Source organism: Cupressus sempervirens, chromosome 10, assembly GCF_028749045.1.
Source record: "Cupressus sempervirens isolate cs-2001-9-10 chromosome 10, ASM2874904v1, whole genome shotgun sequence".
NCBI classification, from domain to species: domain Eukaryota; kingdom Viridiplantae; phylum Streptophyta; class Pinopsida; order Cupressales; family Cupressaceae; genus Cupressus; species Cupressus sempervirens.
Genome location: NC_143127.1, coordinates 86,130,388 through 86,154,493, shown reverse-complemented (window position 1 = coordinate 86,154,493; position 24,106 = coordinate 86,130,388). Strand labels below are relative to the sequence as shown.

At 38.2% G+C, this 24,106-nt stretch overlaps 1 protein-coding gene across 1 annotated transcript in view; it reads right to left on the bottom strand.

Moving 5' to 3' along the window:
* LOC149532700 (small ribosomal subunit biogenesis GTPase RsgA 1, mitochondrial-like) overlaps nucleotides 1-24,106 on the bottom strand; it is a 103,374-nt gene that overhangs the window by 7,448 nt on the left and 71,820 nt on the right. Inside the window, exon 2 of the mRNA XM_089804104.1 lies at nucleotides 20,139-20,360. Within this exon, the coding sequence (XP_089660230.1) occupies nucleotides 20,139-20,360 (222 nt within the window). The remainder of the gene's footprint in view (nucleotides 1-20,138; nucleotides 20,361-24,106) is intronic.

Here is a 24,106-nt window from a genome sequence, read left to right as displayed (position 1 = left end):
TGTTATAATTCGAAAGTGTAAATGAGAAGCCTCTTGAGTGACAAGTGTATTGGAGAAGCTAGATTGCAAATTGAATTATAAATATGACTCCATGAGAAGAACTGATTATCTCAATTGTCTATTGCTTTTGATATTTCCTTGGTGAGGGTTTGAGTTTTTTAATTGCGTGAGGACTGATTTTCTCTTGAATTGTGCATCAATTCTTATTGTAAAGCAATTGAATCTGTGTTTTGAAGCTGAATTAAACATTCCAATTCAATATTGTTATATAGTTAATTGTATTGGAGTTTTCCAATCTGATTTTAGGTGATGACATTGAGGATTATAGCTGAAAGTTGTCACAGCCTTTTGTATTGTCACAACTGTGATTGGAAGGCAAGTTAATCGCTGAAAATAGAGATGCCAATATCTATGGTATTCTTACATATTGGGTGGTACTATGTTGGGATTTGGTGTGCACATTTGGCATCCCTATCTAGCCCATGGCTTGCAGTCTTTAATGCCATTAACAGGCATCCATATTCCTCAATGTGGCCTGCAGTCTTCAATGCCATTCACAGACGTCTACACTCCAACCACACCTGTGTCACTTGGCATGAGGATTCCTGGTCCGCCACGGCTGTTTCTTATGCTTGTGATTTGTATTGGAGAGGAAGCTTGGTGTTTCTAGGCTGAGAATCATCATCTAGCATTTGCATAGTGCAAACTGCACTAAGGAGGAAAGCATGTACAGTTACTCATGGTAGTTGCTCTACTGCAAAAGAACATATCAACAGTCACACAGGGTTTTTAAATATTTGTAATTGTTCTGAGAATAGAAGAATAAATTGCAGCATTGAGTTGGATAGCAATTGTGGTCTTTGCATAGTTATTACTTCATATTTTAGTTAAGTATTCTTTCAGCATTTCATACTTTGAGAAAATCCAAAACAAAATCATATATTCAAAAGAACAAAAATAATAGAAAAAGCCAAAACTCAAAAAGATACATAAATATATATCTTTCAGCCATTGCGACTGTGAGCCAGCAGGGCTCTCTTACAGTAGTATCAAAGCAGTTTCCTACCAGCCTACAGGGAATTGGGTTTCAGCAAAGCTCAGAGGTTTATTCCAAGTAGACATTACACCTGCAAAGGTTGCACTTCTCCACCTGGTGATGGAGAACTTGAGATTTAGTTTGCTAGTATTGACGACAGGGGTGTTGGTGGATCAGGAGGGTCTGGTGGTACAGGTTACAGAGATGTTGGCGCGAGATCTAACATTGATAGAAAGGCAAGAGAGAACTTTAGAGATATTGTAATTGGTCAGCATCATGTTGTTAATGTGTGGCAACAGTTGTATGACACATTGCAGTGTATTGCACTCCCTAAAGGTCAGAATAGGGAGAGAGGTTCCAGAGGTGATTCTATCAGTTAGCACAGATCCCGGGTTGATGAAAGGTCTAGAGTTGGAGACAGGGAGAGTTGAGGTCAAGGTCAGGGTTGATCACAGGATTGACAGGACAGGTTATATTGGTGCATATGAGAGGTTGTAGCAGCCTACTTTTCTGAGACTGAAGGCTAATGCTGTAAGTACTAAGACTGAGGCCAAGCCTTTTGTGGATGATGTAGTGGCACACTTTGCAGGGTGGGATGCTCTTCTGCAAGCCATCAAGAAAAATCTTAACTTTGATAGATTCCTCACACAGAAGTGAGAGCAGACTAGGGATAGACCTACATTTGAGAGACAAAGGCCTAGACAGTTAGACTTGCGTGAGGCGACTAGCAAGATGACCTTGGCCCACTTTGATGGCAGTGAGAAGGTGACAACTCAAGCTTACATCCATAAGCTCGATATGTATTTAGCATCGCATCCCATGACTATGGAGGACACCATCAAATTTGTTGTGTTGCACTTGGATGGAGTAGCTCATGACTAGCAGTACCATGAGCTAGTATCCTTACATCATGATCAGATAGTTTCCTATCAGGAGTTCATGGATAGATTGATAAAGCGATTTGAAAGGAAGGATCCCGACGTATATTTCTAGGAGTTAGCTTAGCTGAGGTAGACAAGTAGCCTTGAGGCCTTCATCAATGAGTTCCAAGGGCTTTCCATGATGGTCTATGATATCTCTAAGTAGAGGAGAGTTATGCTTTTTATTAAGGGAGCAGTTAAGCCACTCAAAGGATGGGTCAAATCCTTGGAGCCACCTACTCTACAGGAGGCCATGAAGAAGGCTAGAAATATTGAGTCATCCACACCTCGAGGAAAGTTTATTTCGACGCCTTCTACTTCATCTTATGATAGGGAAGCCCCTAAGAAGGAAGATAAATCTAATTCTAAGCGTCCCATGGCATCCCCCTTAGATCAAGAAACTTTGAATGGTTTAATGTGGAAAAATTTGTGTTTCTATTAGAGGGGACCTTATGATGTTAATCATGATTGCCCTAAGAAGACTAAGGGCAAGAATAAGATAGAGTTGATTATGATCATGATGCACATAGAGTTGCAAGTGATGATGATGAGGTAGATGATTCTAACCTCAAGGTTGCTTACCTTTCTAGTATGAGAAAGGAAGAAGCTTTCAAGATATGGGGTGGTGTATAATTGCACTCTTTGATACAGGTGCTATGCATAACTTCATTGACTCACATTTTGTTACTAGGAGAGGGATACAAACTAAGGATTTTGAGGGACTTAGAATTCAAGTGGCAGATGATTACACCCTTACATTTAACAAGATGATTTTTGAGCTTCAAGTGAAGCTAGGTAGATTTCTATGTGGTAGATATGGGTAGCACGGATATAGTTCTCGGCATGCCTTGGTTGCATACACTTAAGGACATTTACATCAGCCCTAAAAGGACAAAGAGATTCATCAAGGATGGCAAAGCACAAGTCCTTAAGGCTATCAGGAATAGTGATTTGAAGCAGATTCCTTTCAGATGTATGCAACACTTAGTTTTTCATGATGATATGATTGATTGGGTGGCAAAGTGTCAGATGTTTCCTACACTGGATAGCACGGATAAGCCAGCCTACCACCCTAATATTCAGTAGTTGAGAACTAAACACTCCAAAGTGTTTAGTGATTTACCACCTGACAAGCCACGTGATAGAGGAATTGAGCACATCATAGAGTTGGAGGAGGGCACTAAGCCCATCATGATTATACCTTATGGGCACCCAAAGTGGCTTAACGACGAGATTGAGAAAACTATAAAGGAGCTTCTTGCTATGGGACACATCAAGTTAAGTCTCCTTTAGCTTCATCAGTTGTGTTAGTAAAGGATGGTACACTTGGGATGTGTATTAATTACCGGTGCTTAATAAGAGGACTATAAAGAACCAATATCCTATCCCTCAGATTGATGAGCTCATTGATGAGTTGCATGGGGCACAATACTTCTCCAAGATTGACTTGAAATCAAGGTACCATTAGATCCGGGTCAGAGAGCAAGATGTGGAGAAGACAACATTCAAATGTCATTGTGGCCATTTTGAGTTTCTAGTCATGCTCTTTGGCTTGACAAATGCCCCCACCACATTTCAATATACTATGAAAAAGGTTTTTTACAGTCAATTACAAAGATTTGTGTTGGTATTCTTTGATGACATCATTGTTTATAGTAAGACTTGGGATGATCATACAGCATGACAAGATACAGTGTTGGATATTCTTGACAGAGGTTCCTTGTATGCCAAGGAGTCCAAGTGCGCTTTAGGCATGACCGAGCTGCTATATCTAGGACATATCATCAGTGCAGAGGATGTTCGCATGGACCCCGATAAGGTTCATGCTATTCTAGATTGGCCTACCCCGAAGAACCTAACACAACTAAGAGGGTTCATTGGACTATGTGCATTATATTAGAGATTTGTGAGAGAATTCTCTAGACATGTAACTCCCTATTACTGATCTGACATGTAATGGTGATTTTGAGTGGACTCCTTAGGCACATGAGTGCTTTGAGAAGTTCAAGGAGATCATGATGTCATGCCCATTTCTAGCATTGTCGGATATCACGAGGCTATTTGAGTTGCACTATGACACCTCAAGTGAGGGCATTGGAGTAGTTTTATCCCAGGATTGCCATCCCATAGCATTTGAGAGCAGGAAGCTATGGGGTCGTGAGAGTTCATTCAATGTCTATGACAAGGCGATGTTGACCATCATACACGCTTTGGCCACGTTGAGGTAGTATTTGGTTGGCGGAAAAATTTGTATTTAGACAGATCACAAAAGTCTAAAGCATTTCCTAGGTTAGCGAGACCTGAATGAGAGATAGCAAAAGTGGGTTAGTAAATTGTAGTCTTGTGATTTTGACATCTCCTACATAAAGGGTACTCAAAGTGATGTAACTGATGCCATTTCGCAGAGACCCCACTTATGTTTAATTACTGAGATTGCAAAGGATTGAAGACACTTGATCATCGTTGGATATGCAAGAGATCAATGGGCAACTGACACTGTGGATGCCAGTATACAACACAGTAGTTATACCCTCACAAATGAGTTGATCATTTACAAGGGGAGGATCTATCTAGTCTCAGGATCAAGGATCAGGGAGATCATTCTTTGGGCCTTTCATGATTCACCATTGGCTAGACATCCTAGGCTTTTCAAAACATACAGACATGATTCGAGAAAGATTCACATGGAAGGGCTTGAATTCATATGTGCATCAATACGTCAGAGAGAACTTTGTTTGTAAGTAGAACAAACGAGAGCATACCTATCCTACAGGGTTGCTGCAACCACTTCTTATTCCTAAGCAGAAGTGGTAATATTTATCGATGGATTTCATTGTGGGCTTGTTGAAAGCCCAAGGTAGAGATTGTATTTACATTTTGGTGGATCGACTCACTAAATATGCTAACTTCTTTCTTATTGCCACTACTTATTCAATTGCCCAGCTTGCAGAGTTATTCTTCTGAGAGGTGTTCAGATTGCATGGTTTACCTCGGACTGTTGTGAAAGACCGTAGTAGCCAATTTACAAGTAATTTTTGTAAATTTTATTCAAGCTATGTGGGACAAAGTTGACTTCGAGTACTAGTTACCACCCTCAGACTAACAGCCAAACTGAGATTGTAAATAAGTGGGTGGAGTGCTATATGCGAAAATATGTTTCTTCACAACAGGGGGCTATAGTGAAGTAGATTCATCTATGTGAGTAATGTTATATATTCACTCACCACATGACTATACAAATGTCATCATTCAAAGATTTGTACGGATACAATCCTCCTAATTTTATGGACTCACTTTGGAGCAACAGTAGAGTGCCTAGTGCATGTGATTTGCTGCAAGATAGTCAAGGTATTATGAGGACTCTAAAGGATAATATATAGAGGGAACAAAATTGGTAGAAGCAATATGCTAATGAGGGGAGGACTGCTCACTCTTTTTAGGTGGGCGATATGGTCTATTTGATGTTGCAACTATACAGATAGTCTTCCATCAAGAAGAGTGGAGCTCAGAAGCTCAATCCCTGGTATTATGGTCCTTTCCACATAGTGAGACGCGTGGGTAAGGATGAGTTGAATCTGCCAGAGGATAGCAAGGTGCATAATGTGTTACCCGTTTCGCACCTCAAGAAGGCGTTAGGTAGACACATTGTCCTGTCTCCTATCTTACCCCCAATGGTTGCTGAGAGGAGGCTTGAGTTGATCCCTGAGGCCCTACCAAACCACACATTAGTATGCCCCTTTAATGCAATCTCCTTCTTGCAAGCAACCCCTACAAAACCACAAGTTAGGGTACAAAGCATGCAAATGAAACAAAAACCCCTGCAAAACAACTTGTTAGGAGCTGTTCGGAAACCAATAAAACTAAAATGCAAGCAAACTAAGCTAAAGGACTCAGACTACGCAAGCAATTAAATATGGGCAACACTTCACAATCTGTCAGAAAATCATACGATATGCCTCTAGAAGCTAGACTATTCCAGGTCTGGAGGACAGATTCTGTCAGAAGGAAGATGATACTTCACAAAGAACATAGACGATAGTCCAAAAACTAGTAAGGATCATCTTCTAGTTATATGAAGTGTCATCCCACTATACTATGAAATGTTGCATGATAATCTTGGCTTGCAAAATAGAGAGACAAACCTATGACAGCATAATGACAAAATGCAAAGAAATGGAGCTAAACCCTTGAGTCTAGCCCCACGGTGGGCGCTAAAAATGTATGCCAAAATTATGACACACTACTATAAACCATTATACTTGAGAGAACCCATGAAGAGGGAGTCTCAAGAGGAGGCTTATAGCTTCCTATCTATGACATGCAAGAATCTAAAAGAGTATGAATGGTGGCTCTCAAATGAACCTCAAAAGGAGACCTTTGCAAGGTATACCATAGAATGGAAGGGTCAACTATAAGAGCAAGAGTTCTAATATCCAAGAACTTCAAGTGAATGCAAATGAAAGCTAGAATAAGAGTGCCAAACTAAGCCAAGATGCAATGCAAAACAAGGAAAGTAAAGCTAATCTAACAAGATCGAGATTGTAATACCTCCTAGTTAAGCTATGTGATCTAAGCTAATTGCAATAAAAGAAATACTAATCTAAGATGAAAGCAAAGTAAACTAGTATACAAGTAAACAAAGTGCAAGTGAGTGCTCCGGAATGCAAATAATCAAAATGACAACATAATAATAGCATGAACATAAGAAGATTATAAGTGAGAGAGCATCCTTTTAAAGAGCAATTGACGGTTAGAGATTAAGAGGCAAAATCTACGGTGGAGACATATTATCTCATTGACTTTGCTACACAAGATTCTCAAGAGGCAAAATCAATGGACGTGGTTAAGAGGCAAAATATGTGTGGGGAAGAAAAAGAGGCAAAAGAGATTCCACTCACCTTAGAAAGTGTGCATTCAAGATATAGACACAGAGTCTTTTTCTTTTATTTTTAAATTAGATAATTCTTTTTTCATGTGCTCACATACGATAACGGGGATTTTATTTAATTAAAAGGGAGCATGTTCTTCTAATTAAATAAATACTTAGGATAAAGTGATCAAACCATAGGTTATAATTGAATAAATGATAAAATGATGATTTGATCAAGGATAAGTGATTGATAAATATGCAAAATTGATTAACCATAAGGTATAGTCTAGTACAAAGATTAAAAATGTTGAAAAGGGGGCTTATAGTTTTCCGCACATGTTTGCCTTAGTTGCGCCAGATCTTTGAAGTTTAGTTCAGGGTCCTTCCTGTTGAAACGATCGACGAGTCTCTCAATGAACTTGGCATAAGCGGTCACTTGGTCATGGCCGAGAGTGACCAATTTGTGCTGCCACCATTCATGAGCCACTCCTTCTAGATGGAATGTTGCAAACTTGATTGCTTCTTCAGGCATCGAGTTGAGTTGAAAATAGGTGTTCACCTTCATAACCCATGCTTGTGCGGTGATTGCTCCAAATTCATCAAATGGTATCAAGTTCACCTTCCTAATCTTTCTCTTGAGATTGCCATTGAAATTTCTACAATTTCCACAACTAGGGTACCTCGTTCTTAATTCGGCATAATCTTTGTCATTGGTAAATATTGTGTAGCCGATAGGATGTATGTCGTTGGTAAATACTGTGTAGCCAATGGCCCCTTCAGGAAGGTTCTTGTTATGTAGCCGACATGTATGTGGCCAACAGACCCCTTCGGGAAAGTTCCTCGGGATGTATATATACATCCTCTGAGTAATCATTGTAATCATCTTATCAAGCATAATGTAATGTCTTTAGCATATGCAAATAATAAAAAGGAGTTCTACTGTTATGTTCTATTGTCTGTGTGCATCAATCTAGTTACCCCGTACGGTAAACATTTGTTGTTGTTGCCCGATGGACCTCGAAAGGCAGAGGAATGAAGACTAATGCCGAATCAGCTGAATAAGAATAAGAATAAGCTGAAAGAAAAGGATGAAATACGCACAGCACAAAGAAATCTAATTTTGGCACAGCAAGCCGAACGCAGAAGGAGGTTGCAAAAGATTGTTGACCGACACAGAAGCACTGAGAAATTGTTGGAGGAGACTCAACAGTGCGTGGAATTGGTGGAAGAAGCAAGGGAGGAGTTTTTGAACTTGTATTCGCCGAGAGAAGAGAATCCAGACGGAAGGGAATCAACTCACAAGGCTTGGAGTGCCGAGGGAGCACGAGCATGGAATGAACTCGTCATCCGCAATATACTTCTGAAGCAAACAAATTCGCTTAACGGAGACCATTCTTCACCAAAAAGCACAGCTACTGGAATACAAAGCGTTGGTGTTGAGATACAAAGCGTTGGTGCCGGAGTCCACAACGTTGGCATTGGAATACAAAGCATTAGTGTTGGGATACAAAGTGTTGGGTGCTAGAATACAAAGCGTTGGTACTGGAATACAGAACGTCGGTGTTGCAGTACCAAACAGTGCCCTAAATTTGATGGTGATAGAGCAGCCAATCCAATCCGACATTGTAAAACTTGAGAAACGATTTGGAGGGCCAATGGCATAACAGCTACAAACAAATGGGTCCGACAGTTTCTGGCCACCCTAGGGGGTGTCGCAATTGACTAGTTTGCCAATACAAATCCCCAAAAGTTAACCGATTGGGACAACATTAAAAAGGAGTTTATTACGGAATTTCAACTATTGCGCGATGACAATGAAATCATAGCCAAGATATACAACACGAAACAAGGGAAAAATGAAACAGTCTGAGTCTACGCCAAGAAATTGAAAGACTTGATCAATAAAATGGAAAACAAGCCGGCTGATGGGCTACAAAAAAGATGGTTCCTTAAAGCCCTACACCCGAAGTTGTGGAAGAAGATAAGATTGTGCCGCCATCATCATACACTGAAGCATACAATCGAGCAATGTGTTAAGAAATTAACCTGGATAATCCACAGGTCTATGGGTGCACATCGTGCCTTACTCTCCTTGCTATATACTCCATTAAGAAATGGCATTTTGTAATTATTTATACTAGCCCTATGGGTGTCGGCGATCTGGGTGTAATAGCTTTTAGTTTTGTGTCTTAACTAACTTTAGTTAGAACAGACTAATAACTGTTATGTAGTCGCCAACTTAGGGTAAACTAATTACTAGTTAAGTGCTGAGGGTTATGTCCCTTAAGGGACATACCCTCTGAAATGGATATATAGGCGGGTTGTGAAAATAGTATGGAGACACACAGCACACCTATAGTCTGATCTCCAAGTCTTCATAGCCTCACAGGTTATCTGCAACATTTCAGTACTCCAGTTCATACATATCCCAGGATCTAAAGTTATCTCATCTGCATATTAAAACCTGAATATAAGTTTTATTGCCAAGGTTATTCCTGTGCCTATCTAGTCTTTGCATTTGAAGTCTAATCCTGTTATCAAAATTTGCAGAATTTTACACAATGAACCTGGAAAGTGAGCAGAAGACGAAAAAGAAGAAGAGTAGCTCGTCTGATTCAGATGATGATGCATCTTCAGAAGAAGAGAGAAGTGATCACGAAAAGAGCAGCAAGAAGGTCCGTGCCCTCCAAAAGGATATGATTCAGATGATGAAAGAATTTAAGAACATGCAGAAGGAGACCAAAGGAAATGAGCTATGGTGCACCGAGTGCAAGAAAGAAGGCCATACGAAGGGATCCTATCCAAAGGACCAATTCTGCGAGATTTGCCAGATCATGGGACATTCCACAAAGGAATGCCCTTTCAATATGAAAACAAGAGGACCTCAGCAAGTGTTCCTAACACAGGAGGCTTCCGCATCAGGAGGGAGTGGGAACACCAGTACGGAGGGTGCCACATCGGGAGGATACAAAAACAATCGACGAGGTCAAAACAACAACAATGGCAACAATAATAATGGCACCAGGAGTTGAATTCAGTACGATGCCAATGCTGAGCATGTAATTTGTGGGGCCACTTTGCCTAAGACTATACAACAACAAACACACCAAAATTATTATGCAGATGGTGCGGACCCGACGATCATGAAGATGTTAAGTGCCCAAAATCCAAAGTAAATTTGATCACCATCGGGACGAACGAAAAGGAGGTTTTGGCCATCACACGAAAACAAGCAAAACTATACCCCGACTCGACAGAAGAAAAGAAGAGACTGGAGGAAGTGCGGGCAAAAATCTAGAAAGCAACGCAGGCAGAGAAAGCACACTTGAAGGACACTACTGGTACCTCCGCACGGAACTGCGCAGAATAGAACATCGTACGGCAAATATTACAAACCGAGGTACGTATCAAAATAAATGATCTGTTGCTCACTATGCCTCAACTCCGTTCGGCACTCATGAACATTGCTCCAACTACTAAGTTACTAGCAGAATGAGGAAGAGAAAAGGAAAGTGGCACAAGTGCAAAGGATCCGATGCTACTAGCCCTCACATCCGGAGGACATCAGGCGGTCGTCGATATGGGAATTTTGGGAACGGTTCTAACAGACATGATTGTAGATGGAGGATCCGGTGTGAATATGTTACCGGAGGATACCTGGAAGAGGTTGGGGCAGCTGACGTTGTGGCCACCTACATTCCAGTTGCTAACAGCAAACCAACATGGCATTAAACCTCTCAGCGTTCTGATGGCACAACCAATGACGATTGGAACACAGCCATTCCTGCTCGACTTCATCGTCATCCCGCTAAAGAAGAGAGGATATGACGCCATTTTGGGTCGAGGATGGCTTGTACAAGAAAGGGTTAAGCATGATTGGAAGAAGAATACACTGTCAATGGAAAGCAAGGGACGCCGATTCACTATTGATTTACACACACAAATGGTGAGCGAAGAAGCCGTATCATCCAATTCCGAAGAAGAGGATGAAGCAAAGCAGTGATTGGAACCCAATAAGAAAGGAGTCCTACAATTGGAAGGTGGATCAACGGACGATGATTTGGATTCAGTGAACGGCCTTTTACACTGGCAGATGGAGAATTACGAGCTCTTTCCAAGTTGTAATATGTTAAGGGTCGACAAAGGTGAGAGAGAAGAGGGAAATGAATGTCCGAAGGAATACAGAGAAGCGGAAGAAGGAAAGGTGGTTACGGTTGAAGCTGAAGGGAAGAACATACAGTACAAACTCAAAAAAAGGAAAGATCCTACAGTACAGAACACAATGAACAAACCACGCAGCAAGAAAATGTTACGTCAAACTACAGATATAGTAGAAAGGTGCTAGTAGCAAGGAAAACACATCATACAGTCTGCACAAGAAACAAAGAGTAAGGGTTTAATAAAAGCTTCAGCAGTACGGAATGGAGGTTCTAAAATCAAGAATACAGTTATTGATGGCAAGGAGTGGCAGTCGACGGAATTCATGGTACCGAGTGTCGAGAACAAACAAGGCAATATGGAAAACCTGAGGGAGAGATCATGTAACTTAAATAAACTTGATGAGCGATGACTGCAGGCACAATGGGCCACGGAGGTGACACAGAACAAAGCATGGCATGATAAACACCTGAAACTGAACAAGTTCCAATCAAGACAACTGGTGTTGAAGTATGACAAACGGAACGAAATCAAACTAGGCAAGTTTGGAGTCAAATGGGTCAGACCGTACCAAATCCAGGAGGTAGGGGATAATGGAGCATTAAAGTTGTGGACATTAGACTAAGAAGAAATACCAAAGGCAGTGAACGGTTCGAAGCTAAAGATGTACCATGCCAGAACGATCCCCTCGTCGTTAGGGAATGACAAAACTCGAAAGGAGAATTGATTTTAAAAAAAAGAAATTTGAAAAAAAAAGGAAAAAAAAGTGAGTAGAAAAAGTATTGTACGGTGGTCAACTGCTCATGCCTTCACCAGATGGCTATTTGAGTTTTCCTTCACCGTACGAAACAGTCACCATACAGCTCCCCCTCTATCCAAATGTCATACGGCTTTTTAAAAAAACAGATCCTCATACCCGTATGGACAAGGTAGTAATTGTTGTGGTGTTTTATATGCCCTATATTATTTTTCCCCTTCACCGTATGAATTTTTAAACATAGTTTAGAAAATTGAGGTAGCATCGTACGGATTCTTATTGATGCATCTGTATAGCGATTTTAAAGCAAGGATATTTGATGTGTCCGTACGACGATGTTTTGAAGGGATAATTGATGCGATTTTATGAAGGTACCACCATACGGCTTCTTCTAATAGCATATGGACCTTGCAATCAAGATATATATCTCTGGATGTCCACGGTATGGAAGTGTGACCTCTCCTGGCAGACACAGTATGGCGATATCACCTAGCAGAGTAAGCAGAGATTGTTGTATGGCAATTACAATTTATCTACTAGACACAGTACGTACGAAGCAAACAAAGGAAGAAGTGACGACAAGGAGAAAGATAGAAACCCATATGAAAAAAGGAAAGTTGTACGTCAGAGAAGTGGTAACATCTTCAATGCAAGAAGGGAGCCATTCCAGATTGCAGTACACCGGTAGACGCAAAAGAAGGGTGACAGGAGGTTTTCTAAAATATAAAAAAACGACGACAAATTGAAACAGTGCAGAATGAGTAACACATGATGCCAAAGGGAAGGGAAAGATAGAAAAAAGTAGTGAAACATAAGCAGTTGTCAGAAAGAGTGTGGAATCGGAAGAAAATGACAAAAAAGGTGTGTTCCATGGAGTTTTGTGTGGGTTTGAGAGTGCTAATTTGGTCTTGGCGGCGAGGGCGTTACCCCTCGACCCTGCCCTGTATCACGACAGGGAGCGCGCCTAAGGCGCTGCCCCAGGACCTCGCGGGGGTGCTGCCCCTCAACCCCGCTGGGGGCGATGCCCCCCTGACCCCTAGTCGGTACGATTATCAGTCGTGGGAAGTGTGACCAGTTGATGAGACCTGGAGCTGCTGCAGGCATGGAGTGTTTGTGTACCAGAGGCACTTGGAGTAGGTGTTTGGACGTGAGGCTGTCTTGGTGGATCCATAGAGAGCTCGGGAGGAGCTGATCATCCAGTTGAAGGCAATACAACGACACTTGGCTTAGGGTACCTAGGAGTTGGAAGCAAAGAAAGCGGCACGGGTGGCTATCAAGATCAGCTAAGGAAACAGTATTGTGTTAGTAAAGGCTGCAGATGCAACGTATTTTGGAGACCAGTTTGATGCAGGCACGGGACGAATGTGAAAGTGGTGTGACAGAAACAAATTTATCTTGTTGTAGTTAGTCAGTTAATGTATTTCGTTTTCTTAATCTCTCTTGGATATTTTGTAATTGTCATCCAAAGATGACTTTTTCTTTTGGGGGGGATGATGTCATCGGTAAATATTGTGTAGCCGACAGGATGTATGTCGATAAATACTGCGTAGCCAACGGCCCCTTCGAGAAGGTTCTTGTTATGTAGCCGACATGTTGTATGTGGCCGACGAACCCCTTCGGGAAGGTTCCTCGAGATGTATATATACACCCTCCGGGTAATCATTATAATCATCTTATCAAGCATAATGTAATGTCTTTGGCATATGCAAAAAATAAAAAGTTCTGTTGTTCTGTTCTATTGTTTTTGTGCATCAATCTAGTTACCCCATACGGTAAACAATCTTTGTATGAAATTTTGCCTTCCTTTGCATTTCTACAATCTTCCCGAAGTTGTTCTTGCATTTCCTGGAAAGTAGGCTCTCATTCTTTGTGTTGTTTCCGTCCTTGGAGGAAAAATTGGTATCGAAGGTAAAGAGCAAGAGGATTGAGGGTTTGTCCTTCCCGTAACAGAGTTGTCGCTATGCCTATTTTGTTTTCTGATTGCTTTTCCCTTGGCCAATTTCTGTAAGGTTTCCTACATAAGTCATTGAGTTTTGTTGATCTGGACTTGGTTTTTGGTGAGCTTTCTTCGAAGATTCATGACTTCTATCATAGGATCTTGTGGATCCCCCATTCAACCAATAGAGTGATCCTACCTTCTCCTCTGGGTATAAACTCACATTCACTTCCACAGGCTGGCATAATCATTGGCTCTGATACCACTATAATGTACCAAACCTGCACAACGAGGCAAGCAATCCAAAACGATATACTTCGTTGCATACTAAATATGTTGTTGGGGGTAATGTACTATCCGTACTATGTGGAGGAGTGATTGTACAATGGAGATAGCTTACCACAGCATAGGGAGGAGTGACGTATGGTGAATTGGTGTGTAGTGTCTTAAATGGTCCCTAATGTACTAAGTGTTAGGCAGATGTATGGCACTTGGGTAGAGAGAGATGTACAATGGAGGGAATGGGTGGTAGTTGTATGATAGAAGGATGGAGGCATCTTAATAGGGTGACTGGAGAGGATGTTGTCGTACGTGTGTATATAGGTCGTATGGTGGCATAATGTGTTGTGTAAACTCCAAGCTCCTTCGGTACTTGCCAATATGTTCTTGAATGTGGTGATGTTAGAATTATTGCCTTAGCTCACAGCGAAATAAACATGTATATGGCTTCCCAGTTGTACGGCTCGTAGCCCGAATGGTTACAAATGAGTGAATTGCAAATGATGGAAGATGTATTTTGATGATGCCAAACCAAATGCAAATTATTGAACATTGATACAAAGTATGTTCGCCAAACAAAGGTAGATACCAAACACTAACATATGCAATTTATCGAACAAGAATTACATTTGCTGACATAGATGGTGCTCAAACTCGCCAAATCTGAGCAAATTATTTCCTACACAAAGTAGGGCAGACCCGAATCCCATTGAAACTACCTCAAGTCAAGTATGAAAGGTCTTTCACTTTCAATATGGTGATAATCAGAACTCACAAAGGAATTCACAATACCGAAATCAAATTAGACGCATACTAAAAACAACCTACCCACTGGACATAAATACCCGTCAAATAAACTCCGAAGGTGCACAAATAGAGTAGACGACAAATCCTACACCTACGACATAAAATAAAAGATGGGCCTGAGATATACATAAATTGATCGGGACCCACAAAAGAAATATTATCTATTAATTTTATTTAATAATGGGGGCATTATATGCATTATCCTAAGTAAGCTTAAGAAAAGTGTAATTAGGTAATTAGGTAATTAATTACACCAGCACATCCCTCAAAATATGTAGACCTCTATAGAACAATATATTTACGTCTTTGTGCCTAGAAAACTACTTATAACAATGCAGTATTATATCAAATTTCACCATTTTTTATGATATTTGTTGACAATTGGAAAAAGATAGTATAGTATTTCAAGTACAATGGCAATCTAATGATCAAAATCCTTCGCAAAAAAATACAGTGCTTAAAAAGTAGCCTTGATCAAGAAGATAATGTTTCTAGAAGTTTGGAGTTGCCATTAGCAAACTGAATAAATTGTACCCAAAACGTCCTCTATGGAGGGTGTGATCTGTCAAAAAAAGCCCGCCCATTAGCCTTAAACATTTCGTTTGAACACACCACAAAATCCTCAAAATGAGATTTTAAAAAACAAAAACAAAAAGTAAAATATGTTACGGAAAACCAAGGTTAAGGGGACCTATGGTTAGAGCAGCCAAGGTTGACAAGATGGGATGACAGCAAACACAACGGGCAAGGGGCTCAAAGCAGAACACACTAGCAAGGTCACCACTTTATCAAAATGAGGCCACCCTAAGCTTTCTCTTCACACTGCAAGAGATGTTAGGGTCAGTCAAGGCTGATACACTCAAGGTGAGCCAACTTAGGCCAGAATGCCAAGATTTAGGCTAGTCCATGCTGTTTTAGGGATGCCTTGTTCTAATTGGGTGCCACCAAGAAAGGAAAGGGAAAAACACATAAATTATAATAAAAAAATCGTAAAAGGATCTGAGGGAATATGAATGATGCTACTCAGACCCCTCAAACAACCCCTCACAATAATCAGGCCCCTCACTTTTCTAGTCCATCTTCCAAATTGACAAAAACTTTGTAGATTTGGTATGGCATCTCTAATCTATACTAGAGCACCTTGCAAAGAAATTGGGGGAACAAAGTTCCATAATCCATCATCCAAAGTTTAGGAGAATGTATTGTGCCTCTAACAGATTTCACTGAGCAGAATAAAAACTACAAACATCAGTTGAAACTATCCAAAAGCTCAGTAGTAATGCTGTTTTAGTTTTTCTTTTAACAACCAAACAAAATTTTGATTTTTACTGTCTGTCAGGAGAGACACAACTAACACAGGAAAAAAAAAGTTGATTATAGAGCTAGCTGTTACAGGACTGTAGCACAAGATATTGTGTTACATCCCAAAATTTTGACCTAATTAAAATTATTATAGCCATTGAGTTGAATGGATTTTTCTTTCCTATTCACGTGAAAAAGGGTAGTTATATGTAACCATTGTTTCCTATGAAATTGGTTGTTATCAATTATTATGTATAACTGTTTAATGATGATGGTCGTTAACCATTACTTGTCATATGTTGATAGTAGTTAGCAATTGCTTAGCTTTGGAATTATGGTTATTAACTAATTTCCTTACTATTATCTATGTTAATTGTTATTATGGATTTATCATGGGAATTTGTTATTATTGTGGAAAATGTTGCACGGGTGATTGCAGGAACAGACAAAGGGGAGAAGCATTGCTTAACAGGATCTACGGAATGGGGTACTACCTTAGTCCATTTTTCTAATCGATAGGTATGACCTCTAACAATCTTGGTAAGGACGTAGCAACTTGCATAACAAGGTACAATCATTGGACATGCATGAGCTATTGGACAATCATTAAAACATTAAACATTTTAACTTAATCAAAGTACATACCTTTAATGGTTTACATTGACTTTCTCATCACTTCAATTAATACGTATATATGTGTGCACATAGGTATAAAAGTATGGTGCCACCATAGTATTAACTTATTCAGGCTCATATCTATTAAAATGCGTATACCTAAATATGTGTATACCTTGAGAAGATATGATGATAGAATAATTTTCCAAGTAATACACGTATTTAGATATGCATACCTTAGTAGGTATAACCTTGGATATAATGATAATAATATAATGTCACCATTTGAAATTATATGTGTGTGTGTGTGTGTGTGTGTGCAAATATATATATATATATATAATTTAATAAATTATCCTTTTTGATTTAGTAACCTTCGAATTCTTCCTCATTTTTATTTGTCTTATAAGAGATGAGATTGTACACTTGGCATCTTTATTTATCGGTGGTTCAAGAAGTCAGTTTTCTTCTTTTTTTATAACTGCTCCAAGAGCCACGGCTTCTTCGAAGCCTTTATATTTTCTTCGAATGTATTCTTTCAAATACAAGGCAAAAGAACCAAAAAAACCCGAGTTCTGCATTTTACCTCTGCTCCCTCTTTTCTTCTTATCATTTATTCGCTGCATCTGGATTGAGGACAAATCCAAGTCATAGTTTTTATCTGATTTGAGCTCTACATTTGGAATACGTATCTCAAAAGAGCTGACTGTACAGAAATCAAGCCCAAGCTTCATACTTTCCTTGATCAAGTTATGTGGTCCGCTTTCTCAATTCATATTGCTTTATGTATGCATTTGAAAATACAGATGTAAGAATTGAGTCAATAATTTTGATGTTTTATTGTTTAACTGCAATTACAAATAGTATATTCGATGAATTCATCTCTCCCTATTAAGTCTGAATCAAATGTATTTGTTATGCCAAGACGCCTCTTGTTTTCAGTCAGATTCCATATTCAAACCGTTTCTTTGTAAATTCTTAAGAGAAGCTCTCGAGTCATAAGAACTATATTATGACAGTAATTAATTTATATTATTTCTTTACACCAACTGGGGTTCAACAAAAGAGTTGAATTACTCTGAGATTTGACACCTAGGACTCACCCGGCTAGATGGCCAAGAAAGAGGCTGAAGAGGTGAGAGAAAAATCTGCAAAAACATGAAAGCAGGATCAGAAGTGATACAATAAATTTGTTTCTTTTAAAAGAATCATTAAATAGCTCATGCATGTCCACTTAATTATCCTATTGTCAAGTCGAGCGGTGGTGATCAAGTATTAGAAACCCATCCAAAAACCTTGGCCAAGGTCATTAAAGGCATCCTTGTCTTCTAAAAATCACATGATGTCGGTAGTGCTAGTTATTCAGACATGTCCGTCTATAACTGTGCGGACATTCTAAACACCAGTATTGCTCAGATAGCTGCACTAGTAGTGCCCCCAGCCTAGCCCCGGGGTAGGGAGGGCCTTTCTTTTCAAAAGATTGTGTGGGGATGGATATGGTCCACAGTTGGGAGGCTAAGCCTAAGCTAATGCTTCTCCTCTTAACTGAAAGCTGAGGCTTGCACAACCAATTCAAGACTCTCCAATTTGCTTTCTATGTTTCTTCCTCTATCCTTAGCTATGCATTTACTTTGTTTTGTGAATATCGAATATCATAGTATGAATGGTAATGTTTTAATTTACTTCAGTAAAGATGATAGGAAACATTTATTTCAGTAGACAGTTATTTCAGTTGATAGTTATTCAATTGAATGTTATTTCAGTTATTATCCCATGAAATGGAAATAAAGATGTTTTATTTTGGTTGTATAGTTGAAGTATTACTTTTGTATTTATTTGAAATCAGATGTTAGCTCTAATCTTTTAGTCAAGAAAATTAGTTTGTTACATACTGACTGGATCATGCTAATTTATACCCTCAATCTCATGTTGCTATTCCCAAAGTAAGGCTTTCTCCATACCGCAAGACAGCAGGAACTCAACCTACTCTTCTGCCTTTGTCTCCAAAGATGATGGGCAGTAGTATTTAGCTCTTTTAAAATGATCCAAATATCAAAAGAATATCTATGCAGCCCATTTTGGCAAAAAAAATGTTCTTGCTTTTAAGATTAGTAGCAGAGCAGCCTTTATGGTATTTCAGTTTGATGACAGGCAGTCTAATACTTTAATTATGAAAGTTTAAGTAAACCTTTGCAGTTATAAATATGCCTACAGTTTAAAAACTAACATTACCCTTAAGCTGTAGAAATATAATATTTTTTGACGAAGTTAACATGCCTTCTTCGGTGACCTGGATTTTAATTGCAGCTAAATTTGTTAGTACTTTGTGCCTATCAGGAGCAGTGGCAGATGTAGTTCACTTGTATTGTTTAATAATATCTTATTCAAAAAAAATGTCTAGACCAACAGGAGAGGAGAAGCCAGCTTGATCAATGGAGCAGGCAGGAGAGGACTCCCTTCTTCCATTCAAACAATGGGAGAGCACTCAGCCTTGTTAAATGTTCTATGCACATAATTCAAGAATTCAGATCCATACAAGTTAATGTTCTCATTTCCCATGCATACCCAACAACCAAAAATGCAAAATATTGAAATCAATTATATGTATGCTTGGTGTGGTTCCTGACAGGCTAATGGTATCTGACAGTATCCATTTGTATCCATCATTCTCACAATGGGATATGTTCATCTCAGGGTTCCATACACCAAACCTCCAATAAATCCCTCCAACATTGAAGTCTAAGTGATCATAATATGCACCTTCAATTGATAAATAGATACACGTTGGACGCTGACTCATGATCAATAAGCATCTCTAGAAACTATTCCAATACCATGGACATTAAACACTGCACTCTCAACATTAAGTTTTAGAAGCTACCCTACAATGTAGCAAAAGTGGAATCAGCTGATGAAAGGATTACCACACACAATTACCTGCAACTATAATCTAATGCCCAATAGCTCTTTGCCCATCAGCACATTGTTCCTTGTTGTATCTAGGATATCTTATGCTCTTTTTGGATTTCTATTGACCTGACCACCACCATTGTGAATGTTATCACTGGCTGACTACTAGATTTTGTTATGTATATTAAGTTTATGTTGTGTTCCATTACCAATACTTAACTTTTTTTTAAACAAAGCTTACTATGCAAACTTTGAATTTAATAGCACAGTGTCTGACTTAATAGTCTTATGACTGGAAGCTTTTATATACTGCCTGTAATCATCTTTTGTGATATCCTCTGTATATGAACACAATTTATATCCTTGGTTGTAAAAAACACAATACTATTCAGACAGAAGAAGATAAGTGCACATTTCTACCATCTACCAGAATTGAAGATGGCAAGTTCAGAAAACAGATCTCACAATTAACAGTGAAAACAACTGAGTCTAAATTATTTCCTGACTACTACCAAAAAAATTGTTTCAACAAAAGAAGATATAGTTACCTGTCCAGCAAACAAATCCATCTCACTTGTAGCACATATATCTAGACCACGGCGCAAGGCATTAATCAGGCTAGACTTACCAACTCCACTGGGCCCAACTACCACAGATGTTCTCTTTTCCAAAACACTAGCAATAGCAGTCAGTCCAAGATTACTATCAGCACTGCAATATAGTGCCTCGTAACCCCAACTTTGAAGTCTGTCTTTCCATGCACGCAAAACCTGCATTACAAACAGCATCAACTACTAATTGTCAATAAGCACATGAGAACAGTTTAATCTATGAGTACAATCAAATTATATGCATACATATATAAAACACACAGATATTCATTAACACATCTATGAAAGAGTTTGGTTGCTTGTAAACTGAAGAAATCCAAAATTACAATTATATGCAGAAAAATAATATTCTAGCATTTGCATCAAAAGGAGGTGCAATGGTTACACTGATTGAGAGATATACAATTAGCATATTATTCAACCACAGAGAAACAATAAACAATCACGAATAAAAATTCATTTTTTATTTTTCATGTAAAACACATATTAACAAATAATGCAGGAGACAATTGTAAATGCACTTCCACAATCCATAGTACTAATCCTGTGCTTCTGGATTTTGATTGTGTGAATCTTTTTGAGCCAACGTTTTGGGTCACACTCTGTGAACCATCATCAGGGCAGTAGAGCAGTAAGGAGTTGAGAAGTGATTGCTTTGAATTGGCAATCTCTGATTTGTCACAAAGAATGTTGTTGCACATGGACTTCTTCATTTTTCCTTAAAATTATATACAGGTTGTTTTGCATTTTGGAGAATCTCTTAAAGGAAAACACCGCTTGCATGCAAAGATTGCTTAGTGACTTGACTCTTGACATGGATGTGAATGTCAAGCCCTGCCTCTTCATTCTGCCAATGTCAATTGTTGCTTTATGTAGTGTAGGCCCTTGGGATTTGTGTAAGGTTACAGCCCATGCCATTGCAAGCGCTATTTGTCATCGGCTACATAGAAACACATGAACAATCAACACAACTTTGGGGTCCTCTTCGTCTCATGGTGGCTCACAATAATTGTCAATTCTCATTGCAACACACATCGAACAGTCAGATAGGTTGCTACTTCGCCAAAAGCACCATTCACAAGCCCTGCTCCTGTCCATATGTTTGTTGGTAGCATGATGGATTGGTATCTGCTGAGTCAGACCTATTTCTCAAGTTGTGACTGGGCAATTCACAAATTGGAACATCCTTCTATAATGTAGCTTAACTGCATCATTGGTAACAAATAGGTGCATTGAGTTGTCAAAATCGTCCTTGACATTTGATGTTATTTGTTTATATGTGCATGTCATCAAGAGTTGTTAGTCTTCATGTCTTGGTTTCGCTTCTCGTATGTTCTCTAATATTCAACAGAATTGTGGATGTCTTAATTGGGAAAACAATTGACAGTTATGATTTGATTGACACATTTATTCTTGAGAAAATTGCCTACTTGCATCTCTGTTACCTAGTGGGTAGCCTATTTTTATGTAGTCAAATTGAAAGGATTTCAAAATATGCACACCCTAGTGTCCTTCCCTAAACTTGCATTGAATCCATAGCTTTAGGTCATGAGCTTGTGAAAATCCCATTGATCACTCCTAAGGAATGTATGGATCACTACAAAGGAAATAAATTTAAATTATAATCATTATGAACGTTTTTATGATAAAGTATGGTGTTTTCCTCCTCCTTTTTTTGTGTTAATTGGAATACAACAATGTGTGTTCATTGAGATCCTTTCCAGCTACAGTTTACATTTGAATATATTTAAAATTAATTAATAAAAAATAACTAAATTAGGAGATTAGAATATTTTATTAAAATTAATATTTATATATAATATTAATGTAGTTATAAATTCCATAAATTAAGTATTAGTGCTATTTTTATTGAATAACATATTTATAGAATTGTTATTATTATTAACAAAGTCTTACAAGTTGTCAATTAGCAAGCATTATTATTATGCTGATTGAATTTTTATTTATTTTTGAAATAAAGAATTATAAATTATAAAATAAATTTACATTTATATAAGCATTAACAATGTAAAAATGTTTTAAATTAAATAGAAGATTTTATTTTTTATAGTTTAATTTATACTTTATTTATATTTAACATTGTAAATAGTATAAAACATTTACATCTACAATATTGTAAAACATTTTAAAATTTGACTATAAATTTATAATGATTTTTTAAACTTCTGTCTTCAAACGTAAATAACAAATCTATTTTAATAAATTGCAAAGTCATTTTTATTTCAGAAAGCTTGCTAATTTAAATTATAAGTTGCATTCATTCACATTCAGTTCTTTCCCACATTTCACATTAATTGTAAATCTAAGTATGATTTTTTTTGGGTCATTTTTTGACATTTTTTGGTGTTTTTGGATAATCAAAAACTTTCAATTTTTAAGGCACTTTCAATTTTTAAGGCATGGAATAAGAAATATTATATTATTTTTAGTATTAAAATTCTCAACTTGCAAAAACTCAACTTAGCAAAAAGTCAGCACCATGGAAAGTAGTAAACTTTTGATCTCCTTTAAAAACATATTTATTGGGTAAAATTCAATTACAAAATGTAGTAAATTGTAAACCGGCATCTTTCATTTGAAGCAGTGTCCACCTGCATTGACATTTTTACCCACAAAAAACTATTTAAAAAAACAATTCATACATGTCAAAATCACAACGAATATGGTTTAAATGAGTAATGTAGAGCAAAGCAAATTTAAATATCTAGAATAAAACAAATTAGAAGATTTTTGTGTAACCTTATATCAACCTAAATCAATTAAACCAGAAAATCAGAAATGGACATTGATGAAGAAATCAATACAATAGATGCATAATAAATATTGGTCAACATAAGATTGCTAATATTATCAAGGTGTTGTCGTGTTCTCTTTACAAGGTAGTCAAATTTTGTGCAGCGACCACCATATTTTTTTAAACCTTTTGGGTCCGTTTAGATCGCGGATTTGAGAAGGAATTAGAATTTGGAATTCTCAAAAATTCCTAATCCACTGTTTGGGTCTGCAAAATGGGAATGGGAGTTTGAAAAAATAGAATTCGGTATCCTCATTTATCCCCCAAAAACAGGATTTGGTTTTCCATCTAAATAAGTGGATAACAAGCATTACAAATTAATTGAAATAAAATTGTTTTGACATCTGCCAGACCTTGTGGAGGGAGAACTTTGACCACTAACCCACAAATAAGTACCTAAACTGGCGACGCCATGTCTGTGTTCAATCGACTAACAAAGCTTTTCAACTGTGCTATTACCCATTGTTGAATTGTGGTTTCATTAGAAATTGCTAGTCTAACGAAATGCCAAAACGATATCTAGTTTTAAGGGCATTACAAAGGGTGGTCTTGTGAAATAAAGCCCGCTCCTGCAGGTTCAGAGACTTTCAACAGAGCAGAGCAAACCTTTTTGACAGTTATGTAGAGGTGACAATCTTTTACCATTTCCAAACAGGAAAATTATTGTCTAGCGGCCGTCCCCAATTCTCTCAAACAGTTTGATTTTTCCCAATGAGTGAGAATTCATCCTTAGCAGCCACTATGAAAGCGTGTGCTAGGAATACTAAAAGATCAGTGCAAGCATTTAGGGCTTCACCATCACACCAGCTGAAAATAACAAAATCTAGCAACTTCAGCCATGTTTTTCATGATTTAGCAAAATTATTTTAGGAAACTCCATGGCAATCCAGAGGCATATTCGCTTCTTTTGTTGAAAATACAGTGAGTATGCAAGAAAACAAAGTATAAGAAAAAGAAGGGGGAATGTCAATGAATAGACCTAAAATCTTCCCAATTTTTCGCTGATTGCAATAAAAAATTAAAATTGTTTCTCGAATATTGGCTAACACAATTTGTCAGTTGCAGTTTGAACCTTGACATGTTAAATAGG